At 37.8% G+C, this 22,709-nt stretch overlaps 1 protein-coding gene and 1 pseudogene across 1 annotated transcript; both read left to right on the top strand.

The window, feature by feature from the left end:
• Positions 1–1,313: 1,313 nt before the first annotated feature.
• Positions 1,314–11,907, top strand: LOC125278960 (E3 ubiquitin/ISG15 ligase TRIM25-like). Its single transcript, XM_048208401.1, has 6 exons — positions 1,314–1,948; positions 8,120–8,215; positions 8,334–8,564; positions 8,665–8,824; positions 10,784–10,828; positions 11,123–11,907. The coding sequence occupies exons 1-6, from the start codon at positions 1,370–1,372 to the stop codon at positions 11,485–11,487; spliced, it is 1,476 nt and encodes a 491-aa protein (XP_048064358.1). The 5' UTR covers positions 1,314–1,369; the 3' UTR covers positions 11,488–11,907.
• A 1,898-nt stretch (positions 11,908–13,805) lies between these two features.
• Positions 13,806–19,666, top strand: LOC125278988 (annotated as a pseudogene).
• The last annotated feature ends 3,043 nt before the right edge of the window (positions 19,667–22,709 follow it).

The raw sequence follows: 22,709 nt of genomic DNA, 5'->3' as shown, positions 1-22,709 counted from the left end.
CTGCAACTCATTATCACAATCATCACCGCACTACTTAAGCCCCACACTCACACACACACATTGTCCGGTCTCGTTCGTTATACACAAGTTGTATGCTTACCTCAAGGACTCCCAAAACGATACTTACCTGTCTCCATACTCTCCATCGTCTCCATCGTCTCCTGGTCTTCTCGTGTCTCTACCTACCTGTGTGTGTGAGTGTTCCCGTCTGCCAGCTCCAACATCTTCATTGACCTGCATCTGCAATACAAACAAAGGACAGTATTACCTCTCTTTCATCTCCAAGTTCATCATATCCATTATTGCACTTACCTGTTGCTCTGCTGATTATTCAAATAAACATCCAAACTGCTTTTACATCTGTCTCCGGTGTCTCTACTGTAACACTTGTAAAGAATGTTAGTAGAATATGTGTAATGCTAGTAATACTAATGTAATAAATAAATGAACTTATAACTTTATAACTAAACTCGGACTCATGTGGCATTAATTTAAGTCGTTGAGCCTGAACAGACCACGGAGAAGTCTTCTGTCTGATTGTAAGTATTTTTAAAATGCTTATAATTTAGGTCAGACTTGACTTTCTTACTGTCATGATCATTACTGGGAGTGCCCTTGTCTGCCTCTAGAGGGCACTCCTACCCGGACTGTTCCTCACCCCTTTTGTGAACTGTATTTCCCATAACCCACTCCTGGACTCATTACCCCTTCATTGCACCCAGCTGTCTTGTGTTATGTTCATTAGTGTCTGTCTATTTATACTCAGTTGTTTCTGCCTTTGTTTGTGGTTCGTTGTTTTGTGTTATGTGCACCGTGTATCCCTGGTTTTCTGTGTTTTGTGGACTGTTTCCCTTGGTGTTTGACCCTTGCCTCTTTTCTGGATTTACAACTTTGGATTACCCTATATAATAAAGCTGCGCTTGGATCCTAACACCTTGTCTGTGTGCATTACGTGACACTTACCTAACCTGAGAATAATAAAAATAAGGTAAAGGTGCTTAGAGACGCATCACAAAACACTACTTTTCTCACAGGGACATAACATCTAAAGTCTAAATATCTCAAATCAAATATTACTGGCCAACTTTTGCAGATGTAGAATATGGTTTGAAAGCAGTGTTTTGGACCTTTACTGTTTGCCTCTATCACTGCAGTATCACAGTTTCACTTTTAATACACAAAACTTTCCAGAGAAAACATTCCAGTTCCCTGAAACCAGTTCCCTCACCTTACAAAACAGGTATTTTTATTTCCTTGAGCATGTCTAATGTATACAGAATGCGGAAACTATTTCAACTCTTTAGCTGAAAGAACCTGCAGTGTAAGTCATTGTTGAGCTGCTGTTTGATCTGAGTTCATATGCAGTGAAATGGCAGAAGCCAATATTTCAGTGGGACAGGATGAGTTTATGTGTCCAGTGTGTCTGGATCTACTGAAGAATCCAGTAACCATTCCTTGTGGACACAGTTACTGTATGAGCTGTATTACCGGCTGCTGGAATCAGGGTGATCAGAGGGGAGTTTACAGATGCCCTCAGTGCAGACAGACCTTCACTCCAAGACCTGCCTTATGTAAGAATGTGGTGTTTGCTGAAATGGTGGAGAAACTGAAGAAGACTAAACTCCAAGCTGCTGTTCCTGATGGATCTGGAGATGTGGAGTGTGACGTCTGCACTGGAAGAAAACACAAAGCCGTCAAGTCCTGTCTGGTGTGTCTGGAATCTTACTGTCAGACTCATTTTGAACGTCATGAAGAATTTCGCTTGGGAAATCCACACAAAGTGATCGATGCAACTGGACGACTGCAGCAGATGATCTGTCCTCAACACGGTAAACAATTGGAAATCTACTGCCGCACTGACCAGTGCTGTATTTGCTACTTGTGTACAATAGATGAGCACAAAAACCATGACACTGTAACAGCTACAGCAGAGAGGACAGAGAAACAGGTAAATACAATAATTGCTGTCTTGGAATATTTATTATTGTTGTTAAAATGTTGTTTTATTTGTCATTATAATTTAGCATGTAGTAAGTAAAATTTTTCACTTTTTTTCTGGTTTAAGAATAATTAATATTTGTGCACCAAGAAGAGGCTCGTTTTTGTTGTTGTTGGCAAATAGAGGAGGAGGGTGAACTAAAGCTATAGGGCAGTGTGCTGGTGATGACATGACAAAATGGACCATCAATATTAATAAAGTTATGCACATAAACATGATTGTTTAATATTATGATAAATCTTTCAAATATTAATTTCGGAAAACGTATTATCATTTACCTTTTACATTAGACGAGTCTTTATGTTTTGTTTTTCAGAGTTTTTGCTTTTAGTATGTTTTAGTATGAGTTAAAATATTACTTTTTAACAAACCACAAACATTAGAATGAAAAAAAAAAAAAAAAAAAAAAAAAAATATATATATATATATATATATATATATATATATATATATATATATATATAAACCACTTTTCATTCTTTTGTGTTTGTGTATATATAATGTATATATTTACACAAACCCGATTCCTAAAAAGTTGGGACACTGTACAAATTGTGAATAAAAACAGAATGCAATGATGTGGAACTTTCAAATTTTATTCAGAATACATCATAGATGACATATCAAATGTTTAAACTGAGAAAATGTATCATTTTAAGGGAAAAATAATTTGATTTTAAAGGGTTAGTTCACCCAAAAATGAAAATGATGTCATTAATGACTCACCCTCATGTCGTTCCAAACCCGTAAGACCTCCGTTCATCTTCAGAACACAGTTTAAGATATTTTAGATTCAGTCCGAGAGCTTTCTGTCCCTCCATTGAAAATGTATGTATGTACGGTATACTGTCCATGTCCAGAAAGGTAATAAAAACATCATCAAAGTAGTCCATGTGACATCAGTGGGTTAGTTAAAAGTTTTTGAAGCATCTAAAATACATTTTGGTCCAAAAATAACAAAAACTACGACTTTATTCAGCATTGTATTCTCTTCCGGGTCTGTTGTTCATCCGGGTTAACGACTCAGGTTCAGTGAACCGCAGCGCACTGCTGACGTAAGACGCTGCTGACGTGTTATCTGGTGCGCCAGAGTTTCGTTTACAGTCTGAGGGAGACGCACGCTGTATTCAAGCTGTTTTTTAAAATGGTGCGTAAGTGTGCATGTCGCGGATGTCCTAATCGCCAAAAACAATGACGTAAAAGTGCATTACCAATGCCGACAGATGAAAGGATTCAATGGAATCAATTCAATGGAATCAATTCAATGGAAAGGATTCCGGAAGAGAATACAATGCTGAATAAAGTCACATTTTTTATTATTTTTGGACCAAAATCTATATATGATGCTTCAAAAACTTCTAACTAACCCACTGATGTCACATGGACTACTTTGATGATGTTTTTATTACCTTTATGGACATGGAAAGTATACTGCACACACATTTTCAATGGATGGACAGAAAGCTCTCGGACTAAATCTAAAATATCTTAAACTGTGTTCCGAAGATGAATGGAGGTCTTACGGGTGTGGAATGACATGAGGGTGAGTCATTAATGACATAATTTTCATTTTTGGGTGAATTAACCCTTTAAATTTCATGGCATCAACACATCTCCGTCCCAACTTGAAAAAAAGTTGGGACAAGGCCATGTTTACCACTGTGTGGCATCCCCTCAGTCTGCAACAGTCTGGGGACTGAGGAGACAAGTTCCTCAAGTTTAGGAATAGGAATTCTCGTCTAATACAGACTTTTAGTTGCTCAGCTGTCTTAGGTCTTCTTTGTCGCATCTTCCTCTTTATGATGCACCAAATGTTTTCTATGGGTGAAAGATCTGGACTGCAGGCTGGCTATTTCAGTACCCGGATCCTTCTTCTACGCAGCCATGATGTTGTAATCGATGCAGTATGTGGTCTGGCAATGTCATGTTGGAAAATGCAAGGTCTTTCCTGAAAGAGACGACGTCTGGATGGGAGCATATGTTGCTCTAGAACTTTGATATACCTTTCAGCATTGATGGTGCCTTTCCAGATGTGTAAGCTGCCCATGCCACACGCACTCATGCAACCCCATACCATCAGAGATGCAGGCTTCTGAACTGAGCGCTGATAACAACTTGGGTTGTCCTTGTCCTCTTTAGTCCGGATGACATGGCGTCCCAGTTTTCCAAAAAGAACTTCAAATTTTGATTCGTCTGACCACAGAACAGTTTTCCACTTTGCCACAGTCCATTTTAAATGAGCCTTGGCCCAGAGAAAACACCTGCGCTTCTTGATCATGTTTAAATATGGCTTCTTTTTTGACCTATAGAGTTTTAGCCGGCAACGGCGAATGGCACGGTGGATTGTGTTCACCGACACATGTTTTCTGGAAGTATTCCTGAGCCCATGTTGTGATTTCCATTACAGTAGCATTCCTGTATGTGATGCAGTGCCGTGTAAGGGCCCGAAGATCACGGGCATCCAGTATGGTTTTCCGGCCTTGACCCTTACGCACAGAGATTGTTCCAGATTCTCTGAATCTTTGGATGATATTATGCACTGTAGATGATGATAACTTCAAACTCTTTGCAATTTTTCTCTGAGAAACTCCTTTCTGATATTGCTCCACTATTTTTGGCCGCAGCATTGGGGGAATTGGTGATCCTCTGCCCATCTTGACTTCTGAGAGACACTGCCACTCTGAGAGGCTCTTTTTATACCCAATCATGTTGCCAATTGACCTAATAAGTTGCAAATTGGTCCTCCAGCTGTTCTTTATATGTACATTTAACTTTTCTGGCCTTTTATTGCTACCTGTCACAACTTTTTTGGAATGTGTAGCTCTTGTGAAATCTAAAATGAGCCAATATTTGGCATGACATTTAAAAATGTCTCACTTTCAACATTTAATATGTTATCTATATTCTATTGTGAATAAAATATAAGTTTGAGATTTGTAAATTATTGCATCCCTTTTTTATTCACAATTTGTACAGTGTCCCAACTTTTTTGGAATCAGGTTTACTTATTTATGGCTATTAATGACATCCTAAGAAAATACATCTTTTGTATTTGTTCAGAGAGGGTGTATTCATTTATGCTGTGCACTGTATGTATGTGTATAATATATATATATATCACAACAACATTATACTTATATATTTTCATATGTCTCTCATAAAAGATATGCTTTGTGAAAATAAGGGCTTTTGAAATATTCTTAGTTATCACTGAAATTAAAATTCTAAGCCTAACAATATGAACATATTTTCCCCCCTAAATAATTGTCAGATCTTCTGGATTTTTTTTTTTTTTTTTTTTTTTTTTTTTTGGAATCCTTATAATTAATGGGGTAAATAATGGCTTTTGGGAAAATATCAGAAACCAACCTGGAGACTGTCATTTTTATATATATATATTCCTAATTTTGTTACATATAATTGAATTTTCTTTCTTTCATGAATGGCATTAGTATGTGTCAGACTCAGACAGAGACAGAGATGTAGATAACAGGTGTTTATTAACAGAGACACAAACACAGGTGATGACACACAAAATGGTAAGTAGAGTTGCAAGCAAAATCAAATAGACACTTAGCTGATGGGTAAACTTGGTAATGTCTTTGCAGGAATGGATGGTGAACACAGAGAACATGAAGAACAGGACACAGGAGACAAGGATGCAACAACAGGATGAACAGGTAAGTTGCGGGTAAGGAGTCCAGGTTTGTATGACGAGACCAGACAATTAGAAGTGGGAACCATGAGTCCTTATAGTGTCTGTGATGAGGTGCAGGTGCTCGTGATTAGTATTCCCGGGGAAAGTGAACGAGTGGGCAGAGTGAGGAGATCTGGTGACAATGCTTGAGTGTTGGAGGGCATTGGCTGTGTCTCAGTGACAGTAAGCTGTCCTGGTTCTGGTGGCAGTATAACTGGAGGTATCTCCCGATCACGCCAGATGGTGTGATGAAGGCAGTCTTCCACTCATCCCCCCGTCGAATGCGAATGAGGTTGTACCCACTCCGCAGGTCCATCTTGGAGAAGATACGAGCTCCATGTAGCTGTTCCAGGGCAGCAGGGACCAGAGAAAGGGGATAACTAAACTTCAGCATTTGGGAATTGAGATGGCATAATTGATGCATGGCCTCAAGCCTCTGTCCTTCTTGGCCACGAAGAAGAAACTTGAAGCAGCAGGTGATGTAGATGGTTGAATGAACTGTTGTTTTAGGGCTTTCTGGACGTACTCCTCCCTGGCCTTTTGCTCTGGGATGGACAATGGGTAAACTCTACCCTTGGGTAGAGTAGCCCCAGGCAGCAGGTCGATGGCACATTCCCATAGCCGGTGAGGTGGTAGTTGCGTTGCCAACCGCTTTCTGAACACATCCTGGAATGCCCGATATGCAGGAGGGATTTCAGTTTTCTGATCCGTCTCAGGACTTTCAATCAATGTGGAGAAAACAGGAAGAACTTCGGAATCGTTGGCAGAGGAGGATCGGAACTTCGCAGAGATTTTCTTGACAGAAGATAAACAGTTCACGAGTTCACATATCCATATAATTAAATGGAGTAAAGTTTTGCGTATTTGGTGTGCTGTCCGGGGAGAGGGCTCCGAGCTCGGAATTTTGGCCCGAACCCAGAGCACTCCCCCCGGTGTGGTAAAAGTAGATAGAACTATAAGTGAGGAGATGGGGTGGAGGAGGGATGCTGATAAACTCTCAGATGAACAGAAGTCAGTCTGCTGAATTTATACCTTTTGACATTGATTGAGTTGATTAACTGAATGCTCTCCACCTGTGCTAATTAGGTTAATTATCTGAACTTGCTCCTCCCGAATTTTGTTAATAAAACATCATTTAGAGAAACAGTCCCTACTCCACTTAAGTATCTCACCCGTGTTCCATTGTACTTGTGGTTGGTGTTGATTTAACCAAGGGTGTCCCAGGTTGATGTCAGCGGTGGATTCTTCCAGCACCATGAACGTTATATCCTCAGAGTGTAGGCAGCCAATGTGGAGCGTCAGTGGTCTGATGCCATCATGCCCCAGCAGCTTTCCCTGGATGGTTTGTATATGAAGATCCTGCTGACATTGTTTACGGCGTACATTCAGTTTCTGGAGAATTTCGTTGCTGATGAAATTCCCAGCTGACCCGGAGTCGAGGAGAGCTTGCGCTGAAACAGTTATGAGCATTAAGGACATGGACAGTAGTTCTGGTAAGAGAAGCAGTTTGAGCGGGTAAGTGGATGGAACTTACCGCGGGACGTGGTTGCCGGATGGGACAGGCTGTGATGAAGAAGTGCCTGGCAGATGGCGTGCATGATGGTGTCTGTGACTGTGGGTGCTGTGCTTGTGGATGGAAGAGGTGACAACAACAGGATGAACAGGTAAGTTGCGGGTAAGGAGTCCAGGTTTGTATGACGAGACCAGACAATGAGAAGTGGGAACCATGAGTCCTTATAGTGTCTGTGATGAGGTGCAGGTGCTCGTGATTAGTATTCTGGGGAAAGGGAACGAGTGGGCAGAGTGAGGAGATCTGGTGATGATGCTTGAGTGTTGGTGAGCGTTGGCTGTGTCTCAGTGACAGTAAGCTGTCCTGGTTCTGGTGGCAGTATAACCGGAGGTATCTCCCGATCACGCCAGATGGTGTGATGAAGGCAGTCTTCCACTCATCCCCCCGTCGAATGCGAATGAGGTTGTACCCACTCCGCAGGTCCATCTTGGAGAAGATACGAGCTCCATGTAGCTGTTCCAGGGCAGCGGGGACCAGAGAAATGTTCTTGACATTAATAATAAAAATGCTATCAAACATGCTAAACTACTCATTTACATGGCGTTTGTGAATCTGTTTTGTATTACTTTACTTTCGTGTGTGTTGTGCATTCCAAAGACTTTGTTGACTTCCTGAAGCTGTCTGAGTTACAGTGTATGTAAGGAATGAGGATCTGCACTGAAAACGGCGTATTTCCATTGACTGCCATTCACAGAAGTCAATAATGTGCAACCTCAGACACAGATGATCCCACTATATGTGTGTAGCATATCTTCCTATTGAGGATAAAAGAAAGAAATCCTTTTTATTTATGAACAAAAAAGAACTGATTTTATTAAGAAGAACATTTCTTTGATTATTTCTTTGTCAACAGAAACATCTGGAACAATCACTAACAAACTTCCAGCAGAGAATATGGCAGAGAGAGAAAGATATTCAGGAGCTGAGAGATGTTCTGAAGACTCATAAGGTGAGTTGGCTATACTATACTGGTAGAAACATTTCATTGTCTGGTGAGACTCTCCTCTAATCAGAGAGGATCCTAGTGCCAGTCTCACTGAAGCTCAGTGTGTATTGTGTCCTGACAGCGCTCTGCACAGAAAGCAGTGGAGGACAATGAGAGGATCTTTACTGAACTGATCCGTTCAATTGAGAGAAGCCGCTCTGAGGTGACACAGCTGATCAGAGATCAGGAACATGCTGCTGTGAGTCGAGTTGAAGAACTCTTGAAACAGCTGGAGCAGGAGATTGAAGACCTGAGGAGAAGAAACACTGAGCTGGAGCAGCTTTCACACACAGACAACATTAATTTCTTGCAGGTAACAGCTTGAGAAAAACATAAGACAGTTTTCTCTGTCTTCATTTTAATGCTGTTTGTCTTTCTTTTCTAATGTTGTCTTTTCTAATGACTTTCTGTAGAGTGTCGAGTCTTGCTCTGTTCCTCCCAAAACCACTGTTGTGCCCAGAATCACTGCCAGTTCGCACCTCTTATATGATGATGTGGGAAAATCTGTCCTTCTGCTAAAAACGAAAATTGAGGATTTCTGCAAAGAAGAGATAAAAAAGATATCTGATAAAGGTAAAGTAATGGAGAAGGAATATATAAAGTAATATTCAGAAGGAATGTTTGGAAATCTTATATATATATATATATATATATATATATATATATATATATAATCCACATGCACACAAACCTCTGCTCTGGTCACGTCGCAGGAAAACTGAAGAAACGAACACCAACGATATGTCTGTGAATGACAATAGACCGAGGCGAGAAAAGTGATACTTCCTCATGCATAATACCGCAATTATAATCTTATGCATATACTACAGCGCAGTGATTGGATTAAATGAGCTTTATGTCATGAATATATGTCGAGAATCGCTCGAAACGGTCTGCGTCAGCATGTTCGACCATGCCCATACTTGGGCCGAAAGTACACAATGACGTCAGATTTTGTGACGTTGCTCCGACTCAGCTTTTCAAACTGGAAGACAGAAATCGCTCTGAAAAATGCAAAAATAACTATTTTTCACTTATGAATAACATTAATGAGTACCTTTAGTGTTTTCAATGATGTGCAGCCTATACATATCTGTTTACATCTCAAAAAAAGTGTTTTGGGGTTTCATGACCCTTTAAATGAACAAGCATTTTGATCGGTAACGACAGTCATACGTCATTTCATGAAGTCAGACGTAACACGATACTGTCATTATTTTTTACGCCGGCTAGAGGGTGCATGACTTTAAAACGTAAATATAGGTCATAATAGAGTGCCCCAGGGATGACGTGTTTTTGTAGGCCAACCCGGAAGTTAGCGGGGCACGGGTTCCCTCCCTATGCATTTTTCCCATAGACTTTTGGAAAATCGCAGAAAATAAGCTCTGTGTTTAACAAAGGGTTATGACACTTACACGTTTTGTCTATCAAGATAATCTTCACAAGTTAACACAACATTTATACATTTTGAAGCCTAAATAAAGTAGTCAGATAAAGCTAACAGTAGGTTATAAACAGACTACAGCACACCAGTCGCAGATCAACGTCGTCACCACCAAGCTTCCTCAAACTTTATTTAGAAAACATGCTCGCTGATTATGATCTGTGCTGTTATGAATACTTATCCACTTTTTCATGAGAAATGCTGTCAAAATGTCCTGTTTGTCATGATGACGTCTAAAGTCCCCGCCAAAGGAAGTAGTCCCTTTTAGCAATTTGTTAGCAACCACCGATTTTAAGACACAGTAAAAGTTTAAAAAATCACAAGTGGGTTATAACTGGTGTGTTTTATGTCATAGATCAAAACGTGAAAGTATTTAGAGGCTTTGTTTACCACAGACCTTATTTCAGGCGATTTAGCAAAAACCCATTCAAAAAACCCATAGACTTTACGGCGTTGGAACCGGAAGTCCTAAAATGCTAACTCACTTCCGGGTTTTGCCTACAAAAATGCGTCATCCCTGGGGCACTCTATAAGGGGCTTGAAAATGACCTGTATAACGACTATGTTTACTAGGATACTCGCTATTTTTTTTGACAATTTTTTTTTTAATTTGTCCATTAAATTGCAAGAAGACATGAACGAGAGCTCAGTTTAGTATTCATGCTCTGTCTGACACGGTTGTTTGGGCGAGCGCTCGGATGTGTGCTTGCACAAAACTTTCCGCACACTGCGCAAAACAAATGAGCTCCCTTTCAAATCTTCTTCTTGTCAAATCTTAAGCTTTCGTTACGATGCAGCGCTGTCCTGAGTGTCGTTCACATTTGTTCATGTTCATACAATGTTACTGGCCAGCTGGCAAGTGACACTCTAGCATATACTCGCCAACGCAGATTTTTACTAGCATTTGGCGCTTGGTGGATGTTCATTTTAAGGCCCTGTGTGTATATATATATATATATATATATATATATATATATATATATATTATATACTGTGAAGCATCTAACAAACCTAAGACTTTACACATCAGTTTATCAGTTTTCTCTTTACATAAAAATAATACTTTAAATGTCTGTTGGTTTCCATAGTGACACACATTGAGATCATTTCCACTACTGAGGAGATCATACAATGTAAGTCTTACTAATAAAATGCACAAAATTATTTTTGATTTCTTCATTAATTTTTTTTCATCATTCCTTCAATTTTGTTTTCATCATGTGATTATTCAAATCTACAGTATAAGCTATATAGATGTACAATATTCTAAACCAGCTGGTACACAAATTCAGAGTAAATCTTTGTTTGTTTTCCTCATTGTCACTAATTCAAGCTAATAACTGTAATGAAATATGTCAGTGGTTTGTTTTCAAAGCTTTTATTACTGCTTGACTGTTTGACATTAATATCTTTGCTTTCCTTTACAGTGCCACAGTCGTGCTCCTTGGTCACGATTTCAGGGCCACCACCCAGTCCATACCAAAGGCTAGGATTACCAACCAGTCCCTTCACAATAACAGAGACACAGCCGAACCCCCTTATAGTGCCAAGCACACAGCTGAGACCATATGCAATGCCAGTCCCACTACCGAACTCATATGCAATGCCAGGGTCACGACCGAACCCATATGCAATGCCAAGGTCACGACCAAACCCATTTGCAATGCCAGGGTCACAGCTGATACCAGAATCATTATCAGATTCAAAAAGAGCTTTTAACTCAATGATATCAAATCCGTATCAATTAGGAGTGCAGCAATATACCGATATTGTCGATAACTGTGATATTTAAAGCATTAAATATCGATATTGTGTTTATTTAGGGTGTGACGATTATACCGGTATTGGCGGTAACCACAATATTTAAAATGAATAGGACGCTTATGATATCGTGACATGTAAATACTCCAGTGCCAGTACCTGGTTGAGCTCTCAGGTGGCAATATTGCACCTTAACACTGACACCTGACACAGTGGATAAATGATATGTTTTTATCTGTAATTATAAAGATTTGGTAGTGGGGCAGTAAATTACAACAATATTTTAATTAATTTTAGCAAATAATTGTTTTGTGGGGGTTTTTCTGTTTGAATTTTTGATCAATCCAGTTCTTTCTATTTGGAGAAATGATTCGGCTTGTTATTGAGGTTACTGAACACACACACACACACACACACACACACACACACACACACACACACACACACACACACACACACACACACACAAAAAAATAGTATGTTTTTTTTTATTATAGCATTATGAGATAATAAAAACTTTATAATTTCCACCTGTGATCTGTTCTTTATTATGAAGTGTCATCCAGTGTTTTACATGAGAACGCACTGGAAACCATTCAGTCCATGTGTGAATGGTCCATATAATTCAGATTGAATCACAAATTGATTCACACCTGTTGTACCCAGGTGGAAAAAAAAATCCAATAATGTACTTAAAGTGCTCTATTTTCGTGCAATAATTTTGTACTTAATATACTAAATTCTTCTTTAGTACTTCTTAAGATAATCTTAAGAACATCTAAGTGTACTCAACTGTGCTGTTTTGAGACAGCATGAAATCTGAACTAAAATGTGCTTTTAATGTACTATCTCTGTATTTAAAAAATGTATTTAGTTACCACTTGTAGTAAACTAAATGTACTATAAGTGGTAACTAAATACATTTTTTAAATACAGAGATAGTACATTCAGTATATTAATCAGTGCACGAAAATAGAACACTTTGAGTACATTATAGAAATGTACTTTTTTTTTTCACCTGGGTAAAGCCGTTTGACCCATTAATTGAAAAAGTGATAAGTGATTCTGGTTCTAATCAGAAAAAACAGGACGCACTACACATTTGGTGAAATTGGCATGTTTCTCATTGTCAAAGATTTATTATTAAAGTTTTACCGCAGTATTTTACTGGTTTTCTGGATATAGCATCTACCAAGAGGGACTAACTTTCTGACGCTAACCAACCAAATATTGACTTTGAAAGGCTTTACATTTAAACTACAATAACCTAGACACTTTTATAAAAGTGAACTTTCCAGATTCCTGAAGTCACAGTCACAGTCACACCCAAACCAGTCTTTCTTGGACACGCCAGATCTGATTGGATACCAAAAATTCTGAGTATTGTCCAAGTATTTTTAAGTATTTTTAATTTTTAAGCCCTTTTGTGGGGCTTAAAAATAACACAGAAAAGATTTGGATCAGTCTCCTCTGACCGATACCCGATCCGACAAAGAATGGCAGTATCGGAGCCGATAATGATACAGAGTATCGGATCAGCTCATCCCTGGTAATTTTTGTGGCAAATTAAATAAATAATCATAATATATTTATTTATATTTATTTACTTTTTTTCTAATTGTTCAGTTATCCTTGATCTTCACTGCTTGTAAGGAAAAAACAGGATTCTCACACAGGATTGCGCTCAATCAGCAAATACTGCACTCCCTAACAAACTCATTCAGAAAGCCTCTGCCTAAGTTCTGTTTGTATCTGGGTTAATGGAAGCAGCCATTCCCAGCTGCGGCATTCATGAAATGAAACCTGCGGGAACCACTGCAGCAGTTCAGTAAGATCAACATCAAGCTATGTAAAGATTAAAGGTGTAGTAAGTGATTTCTGAGAAACGCTGTTGATGTTTGAAACACAGCCCTGCTCCACCCCCAAAATGGACAAATACGCAATGCAAGAGTGGGTGTCGTCTCATTATCTGAAGCAAAGCAAAATGATGCTTCCTGAAAAATAAAGCGAAGATGGCAAGAAAATGACAATAAAGAACAAAAAAATGAACATACAGTACAGAAGAGTATATCCAAGCAAGAGTTAGTTGTTAGTCTCTAGCAGCACAGCAGCTTCAACAAACAATGATACTCAAAACTGTCCTGTTTTTATAGCTAATATTACAACAACAGCATATCTTGGTTCTGTGAAACATAAACCACCTGTGGTTCTCTTTGCACATTACATTATGCATAAAAAGAGAAAAATGTACATTTTGAAATTTTGGCAGAAATATTAAATTAAATTAGTAAATTATTGTTACAATACAGAAGGGGACAGAGACACTGGAATGCAGGTAATATAGTTTATTGAAAAACCAGGAGCAGTGAGAGGTAAGTGATGGCAGATTAGTCAGATGACAGATATGGATACTGGATTGATACTTGTTTCTTGCAGATATCATAGGCAGATGACAGACTGGAGCTGAGAAGACACAGTGGAACTCACATAAGACGAGGAACAATGAAGGAGACTTGGGAACACGCTGGAGACAGGTAAGTATCTTGGAAGGAGTCCTTGAGGTAAGCATACAGGTAAGACCATGTACAAACGAGACCGGACAGTGACTGTGTGAGTGCGTGTGTCTTTTGTGCTGCTGCTGATGAGATGCAGGTGTGCCTGATTAGAACTCGGGTGATGACATGCGCTGTGTTTGGGTGATGGTAGAGCCTGGCGTGTCTGTGACAATTATAGGGTAACACTTTAGAATAATGTTTCTTACTTACTGCATAACTAATAATGAATTACTGAAGATCTAATAGGTAATTCTTCATTAACACTTAAGTCACTACTGTTAACTATACTAAGCAAGATGTGTTAACTAATCAGTATGTAATAGAATTTTATGATTATGTTAAGTAACAGTTAGCTAAACAATAACTAATTAATTCTGTCATAGCTCCTGAAGAACTACTATTAATTATCTACTAATTAATGTTTAAGAAATATAACTATGAAGTAGCCTAACTAATGAACCGAAAATGACTCATTACTACAGATTGTTCAGAATTTTTTTCTGTATGGTAAAAAACTACTTTGTGCGCATGTTCTGTATTTTTTCAGTGTTGGGTCAGAATTATGTGTTAATTATTTATTAATTACTAATGGGTTCCTTGAATCTTCACTTTAGTACACTGTTTCAGGTTCTAGGCTAATTCCTGCAGAATTATCTAATAATTCTTTATTAATTACTATTGGGTTCCCTGTATTTTCACTTTCCTTCAGTCATTGCCTTACATACTGGAATTTATTCAAAAGTAATGTGATATGCTGAGGAAAACCTACTCTGAGGTAAGTTGGCTATGGCAATTATTGTATACATTTTGAACTATAATAACCTTGATACCTTTCTTAATACTGCCATTGACACTATATTGAATATTGCTGCAGTCTATATCAAATGTTCTGATATAGCAAATGCCTTGTATTTCTCACACCAATTTCAAAGGTCACTGGCCTACAGTGTTGTCATTATGATTTGACAAGCTCTAGCTGACAAACAAACACATAAATGGTGTTTGAGCACATCTATTGGCTGCCTATAGCACTGCACTTTTATCTATAGTTTCAATTTCCCTTTCAGAAAAAAAGTTAACTTTCAAGTTCTCTGAAGTCACACCCTACAGACACACCATTCTGCACTTTGAGCCTCTAAGAAAAATGATCAGGAAATGAATTCTCTACAGCTGAAAGAACCTGCAACTTAAGCTGTTGTGTCCGTCTCTCTTGTTCATACGCAGTGAAATGGTAGAAGCCAATATTTCAGTGGGACAGGACCAGTTCATGTATCCAGTGTGTCTGGATCTACTGAAGAATCCAGTAACCATTCCTTGTGGACACAGTTACTGTATGAGCTGTATTACCGGCTGCTGGAATCAGGGTGATCAGAGGGGAGTTTACAGATGCCCTCAGTGCAGACAGACCTTCACTCCAAGACCTGCTTTAGGTAAAAACACCATTTTGGCTGAAATGGTGGAGAAACTGAAGAAGACTAAACTCCAAGCTGCGGTTCCTGCTGGATCTGGAGATGTGGAGTGTGACGTCTGCACTGGAAGAAAACACAAAGCCGTCAAGTCCTGTCTGGTGTGTCTGGAATCTTACTGTCAGACTCATTTTGAACGTCATGAAGAATTTCGCTTGGGAAATCCACACAAAGTGATCGATGCAACTGGACGACTGCAGCAGATGATCTGTCCTCAACACGGAAATCTACTGCCGCACTGACCAGTGCTGTATTTGCTACTTGTGTACAATAGATGAGCACAAAAACCATGACACTGTAACAGCTACAGCAGAGAGGACAGAGAAACAGGTATTACATATATAGTTCAGCCATGAAACTCTAGATGGCACAGGCTGATAGATCCGTAACACAAAATCTGCTAGAAATCACACAATTTACTACTCGGCAGCTGACTGGCATCTGCTGATTCTGCAGCCTATTAACTAAATTGTATCCTCTGAGTATCTAATTATGTTATTTTTTAAAACATTATTTTAGTTATTTTTTATTAGTAAATAATTAAAAAACATTGTATTCTGTTGAAATTTTCATCCAGTCATGTCTTTGCTTGTAATAAAAAGATAATAAATATAATTAAGATGCAGTAAGTGATTTGAGAAACAGCTGATATTTGAAATCAAGAGTATATACAAGCAAGAGTTGGTTGTTAGTCTCTAGAAGCACACCAGCAAGTATAAAACAATAGCCCTATTCGGACAGGTCAAGTTTTCTAAGCGACGTTTGAGTTTTTGACATTTTGTTTTATCACTCAACATCTGATTTCATGTACCGATTCAGACGGCACTAACATCTCCCTGTTTATTACAGAGGTGGGAGTGTGTGTTTTCTAGATGTGGGGGTTACAGAGGGTCAAGTGCTATGCTTGCGTGCATCATGTATGATGTATATGCCTTTTAATTTATTATTTGTTAATATAATTTTAATTTATTTTAAACTTCACAAGTTTATAGAAGTGGCTGTTTATAATAAACTTGCATAAGTGAGCAGTGAAATCTAGACATTTTTTGTTTGTTTGTTTGTTTTTTGCCATTTGGCTTGAAAGCATGCTGAAAATTGATGAGCAAACGTTAGCTCAGGTAGGTGAAAAAACAGAAGAGTAGCATTAGGATAACAAAACATCAGCAATCACAGACATTTAAATTCGGGCAGGATTAGTATTACCTGAAGTAATTATTTTGGACCATTTTACTGAAGATAAAAGTCGAGTCACCATAATTATTACTGACATTGTCCATAATGATTACTGAGAAGGAACATTCAGATGGGACTAAAATCACTGAGAAGCTCACCCCATCTTACCATGTAAAACTAAAACTAAAGTGGTTTTACTTAGTGAGAAACCACTGCCAAAAATAAATAAAAATCATTCCACAAGTGAACTGTCTGTATGATTCAGATTTAATTGCAAATCAATTCACACCTGTTGCTTATCCATTCATTAAAAAAGAACTTCACAATAAGGTTCATTAGTTAACATTAATTAACTACATTAGTTAACATGAACTAATAATGCACTTATACAGCATTTATTAATCTTTGTTAATGTTAATTTCAACATTTACTAATACATTATTAAAATCTTGTTAACATTAGTTAATGCACGTGAACTAACATGAACAAACAATGAACAACTGTATTTTCATTAACTAATGTTTAACTAATGAACCTAAATTTAAAGTGTAACCGATTTTTCTTACTGTTACATAAATAGTGCTTTGTAATAAACTTAGCATATGTTGGTAGTCAGTAAAGAAAAAATATATATAAAATAACATTTAATATAAAAATACATTTCTGTTTGAACATTTCTTAGCACTGTTATTTCTTTGTTCAATAGAAACAGCTGGAGAAAAATAAAAATAACTATCAGCAGAGAATTCGGCACAAAGAGAAAAAACTCCAGAGCCTGAGAGAGGAGGTGAAGATTCATAAGGTGAGTTTGATAACCTGTCATGATATCAGAGATATAGCTTTTTGGACATTGCTCTGATGTAACACTACAGTGCTTTGGGAGACCTGAATTTGATTTCTGTTTCAGAAATATATAATTAGGTGAGACTCTCCTCTAATCAGAGAGGATCCTAGTGCCAGTCTCACTGAAGCTCAGTGTGTATTGTGTCCTGACAGCGCTCTGCACAGAAAGCAGTGGAGGACAGTGAGAGGATCTTTACTGAACTGATCCGTTCCATTGAGAGAAGCCGCTCTGAGGTGACACAGCTGATCAGAGATCAGGAACATGCTGCTGTGAGTCGAGTTGAAGAACTCTTGAAACAACTGGAGCAGGAGATTGAAGACCTGAGGAGAAGAAACACTGAGCTGGAGCAGCTTTCACACACAGAAGATCACATTCATTACCTGCAGGTAACTGAGCTTGAGGAAAAACAGGACGGTGTGTCTTCATTTGTATTTATTTGATGATTTTGTTGTTTCTCTTTGTTTATCTGTAGAGTTTCCGTGCACGGTTTGTCATGCCGGTACTTTCTTTGCCAGAGTTCAGAATCACTGCCTGTTCTCTCATCTATGATGATGTAGTAAAATCTGTCTCTCTGCTAAAAGAGAAACTCGAGGATTTCTGCACAAAGGAGACAAAACAAATATCTGATAGAGGTAAAGTGGTTCAAAAATTTGAGATAAATTACATGATACATTATACTCTTTATATGAACATCATACTTTAGATGTCTTTTGGTTTCCATAGTGCAAAACAATGCGACCATTCCCATTTCTGAAGATAAGGTGAAGCAATGTAAGTGTTACTAATAAAGAACACACACACACACACACACACACACACACACAGAGAGAGAGAGAGAGAGAGAGAGAGAGAGAGACAGACTATATCAACTATTTTTTTATTTCTAAAACTATTTATCCATGCTCATTAGAAGCAGTTAGTGATCACAGAATATATGAAAAACATTTATTATTAAAATTTGCATTTATCCTCATGTAACCCAGGCTCAAGGGAAGCAACAAAACAAGGGACGCACGCAAACCAAAGTTTAAGGCTCAAAGAATCTTTATTAACTACATGAAAAAGTAACACTAAATAATAAAGACGAAACAAATAAAAATAACAACAATGTCTCAGTGTGTACCGAAGGGTGCATGACTGTGTATGTAATGTAGTGTTGAAGTGAAAATGTGAAAATAATCAAACACAAAGCAAACGCCAAGTCCAAAACCCAAGTCTTCCTTTGGTTCAGTTGAAGGTGTCTAACCCAGAACAGGTGTCTTCGAAGTAATTCACAAGCGAAATGCATTTCCGAAAACAGACAGCAGGGGTCGTCACATAGGCAAACTATTATGTACACATCATCAGTTAAGAGTCAATTTCATTTATTTATATGGTCACTATTTCATCTAAGAACTCATGGAATGTGTCATTTGTTGGTTTTTTATAACAACTCAGCAGCTTTAATTAATGCTTGACTGAATATCTGATAGTTTGTCATTGATGAGTCATTGGTGTAAACGGGTTTTCTTCCACAGTGTCGAGGCCAGTGCACTTCAAATTACCAAAGTTTACTCTCAACAAGAACAGAGACCAGACCCTCTGAGTCAAATTGACGGCTCAGATTCTTCACGCTATCTGCGTCACAGCGCAAATACAGTCTTTAACAAACAATTAGCAACACTTCTGATTCAGTGCTCAAAGAGAGCCTTGATAAAGTTTTTTTCACATATTGTCAAGGCCAAATAACTTCTGAAACCCAATGAAAAACCATATTAATTGATGGCGTTTATGATTCTCTGCTGCATACCTTTGGACTGTGTATTGTTTCCTGACCTGTGAGTGATATCTGCCTGCCCTGATCTACTGCCTGTACTGTGACCACGATTCTGCCTGTCCCTTGCTGTTCCTGTTTACCCCTATTTTGACCTGGCCTGCACGACTACGCTCTTATCTAAATAAAGCTTGCATTTGGATTCAAACCTGTTTCCCGCTTCGTCACAGCATCAATGGATTCATCGTATGGATTGACTTATTTTTATGGATGGGTGCAATTTTTTCTGTCTTTAGAATTTGGCCTACCATTCACAACCATTATAAGGACTAAGAATATTTTTATAAATCGATCTCTGATTGTGTTCATCTGAAATAAGATAGTCATATACACCTAGTATGGCTTGAGGGTGAGTAAATCATGGGATCATTTTCACTTTTTGGGTGAACTATCCCTTTAATCTTTGTTAACAAAATCTTAACTTTAGTTAATAAAACTACAACTGTTCATTGTTATTTAACAGATACAACTTTTGTTTATAACAATGTATTTGTAAATGTTTATGTTAACATTTGTATAGGTAACTAATGTTATTAACAAATGTAAAGTTTTATAAATATTTTTGTATAGAAAAAAATGTATATTTAACATTTGATTGAGTAATAGGTCAGCTGTTTAATAATGAGGAAGGTTTAATTACTGACTCTATTTTAAAATGCAAAATACCGGTAATGTCAAAATATTTTACACTACTATTCAACATGTTCGGGTCTGTAAGATTTTTTTTTTTTTTTTTTATGTTTCTGAAAGACGTCCTTTATGCTCACCAAGGCTGCATTGATTATCAAAAAAAAGAAGAAAAACAGTAATATTGTAAAACGAAATCATTTCAATTCTGTACTGATACGTGATACGTTTTTTTAGGATTCTTTGCTAAAATTTCTTCAATAGAACAGCATTTGTAATAGAAATCTTTTGTAACATTTTAAATGTCTGTACTGTCACTTTTGATCCATTTAATGCATCCTTGCTAAATAAAAGTACTAATTTCTTTCTAAAAATGAACAGAAATCTTGCTTTTGAATGGTAGTATTCTGTTAAATTCTGTTAAATGGTAGTATTCTGTAGTATTCTGTTAAAGTTATGTACTATTGAAACAACCAAGTTCATTTATTTTGCTCATCTCAAACAAGCTGTCTTTATTCTGCAGAACATGAAATATGATAATTTGATAAAATGTCTCAGCGTTTGTTGTTGTCATTTTTATTCATATAATGACTGTCAATGGGACTAATAGAGAATGATATTTCTACATCAGGCATCGATCATCACTTCACAAGTTGTCTGCTTCCCACTATGATTTAAGGTTGCACCTGAGGTGGCAAGGGAAATTTTAGATTTGGGGTCCACCCCATACCACTTATCTGGATACACCACCTCAGGATGGTTTGTGTATTTTATAGAGGTGGTAATTTTGTTGGGATACACTGATTTTTTTTTTTTTTTAAAGATCCGGTCTGGTACCAAAAATTCTGAGTATTGACCAAGTATAATAATAGGAACATTAAATCATCTTGGAGAGAGTTTCATTGAGTTGACTGTCTTAAACGAACATGACATGCAGTTTGAATGCTGAACGGAGAATGACTTTCAGTTGCAGCGGTGAACTTGAATTTTAACAAAAAAAATGTAAAGGGTTCACCCAAAAAAATTAAATTTCTGTCATTAATTACTCACCCTCATGTTGTTCTACACCCGTATGACCTTCGTTCATCTTCAGAACACAAATTAAGATATTTTTTATGAAATCCGATGGCTCTGTGAGACATATTTAAAACAGTTCATGTGACTACAGTGGTTCAACCTTAATGTTATGAAGTGACGATAATACTTTTTTGTGCGCCAAAAAAACCAATGTATCAGTTCAGTAAACAAGGCTTCATTACGCTTTAAGTGTTTCGAAACATTTCATAATTTCAATGGTTCACGTGACTTTTGCAGTTTGATATCAGCCCTGAACCACTGATTCAAAACAAAGATATGTAAAGCTTCGAAGCTTCATGAAGCAGTGTTTTGAAATCGACCATCACTAGATATTGTTGAATAAAGTCATTATTTTGTTTTTTTGGCACACAAAAAGTATTCTTATCACTTCATAACATTAAAGTTTAACCACTGTAGTCACATGAACGGTTTTAAATATGTCTTTAGTAGCTTTCTGGGCATCTGAAAGTATTCATTTTCTTGCTGGCAATGCAGGCTTCACTGAACTGATGGATTTTATCAAAAATATCTTAATTTGTGTTAGGAAGATGAACGAAGGTCTTACAGCTGTGGAATGAATAATGACAGAATTTTCATTTTTGGGTGAATTAACCCTTTAAATATTCATCTGTACCTCACATTAAACTATGGAATGGCTTCAGAACACTTGGAATTTAGTGCACAAAAACTCTATGGTGCTTTATAATGATGTTGTGCCTTTTGTGGGGCTTAAAAATAACAGAATAGTATACACACAATATCGGATTTGGATCGGTCTCCTCTGACCGATACCTGATCCGGAAAACAACGGCAGTATCGAAGCCGATAACGATACCAGTATCAGATCAGCACACCCCTGGTAATTTGTGTGGCAAATTAAATAAATAATCATAATATATTTATACACTCTTTACTTATATACTTATTTAACATTTTATTTTTTCAAATTGTTCTGAAGCAAAAACCACTTGAGCAACACTGCAGTGGAGGAGCCACAATTATTCTTGATCTTCACTGTTTGTAAGGGACTGAGGTTAAAACAGGATTCTCACACAGGATTGCGCTCAATCAGCAAATACTGCACTCCCTAACAAACTCATTCAGAAATGAGTTGCCTAACTCTGCTTAAGTTCTGTTTGTGTCTGGGTTAATGGAAGCAGCCATTCCCAGCTGCGGCATACATGAAATGAAACCGGCGGGAACCACAGCAGCAGTTCAGTAAGATCAACATCAAGCTATGTAAAGATTAAAGGTGTAGTAAGCGATTTCTGAGAAACACTGTTGATATCCAAAACAAACACACCCCTGCTCCTGTTACAACAGAGACGGCGTGGAGGGAGATGTAAAAGCAAGTAAAGTATATTTATTGATATCAGCAGAGAAAAGGGTGAGTATATGGCAATTACTGAAGTTGAAGAGATGGTAGAATAGTGATACTGTCCTTTTGTTGATTGTAGAAGGAATCAGGATGAACACGCTGGAGACTGAAGACTGGGAACACTCACACACAGTTGGAGAAGCACACGAGGAACACAGGAGACACTGGAGACGGTGGAGACAGGTAAGTAGCAAGTTGGAGTCCTTGAGGTAAGTACACATGTATCTGTAGTACAAACGAGACCGGACAGTGACTGTGTGTGAGTGTGGGGTTTTTGAGGAGGTGGTGATTGCAGTGCTGATGATGTGCAGGTGGCGGTG

The sequence above is a fragment of the Megalobrama amblycephala genome, linkage group LG11, assembly GCF_018812025.1.
Source record: "Megalobrama amblycephala isolate DHTTF-2021 linkage group LG11, ASM1881202v1, whole genome shotgun sequence".
In the NCBI taxonomy this organism is placed as follows: Eukaryota; Metazoa; Chordata; class Actinopteri; order Cypriniformes; family Xenocyprididae; genus Megalobrama; species Megalobrama amblycephala.
This window is presented reverse-complemented; position numbering and strand designations above follow the sequence as displayed.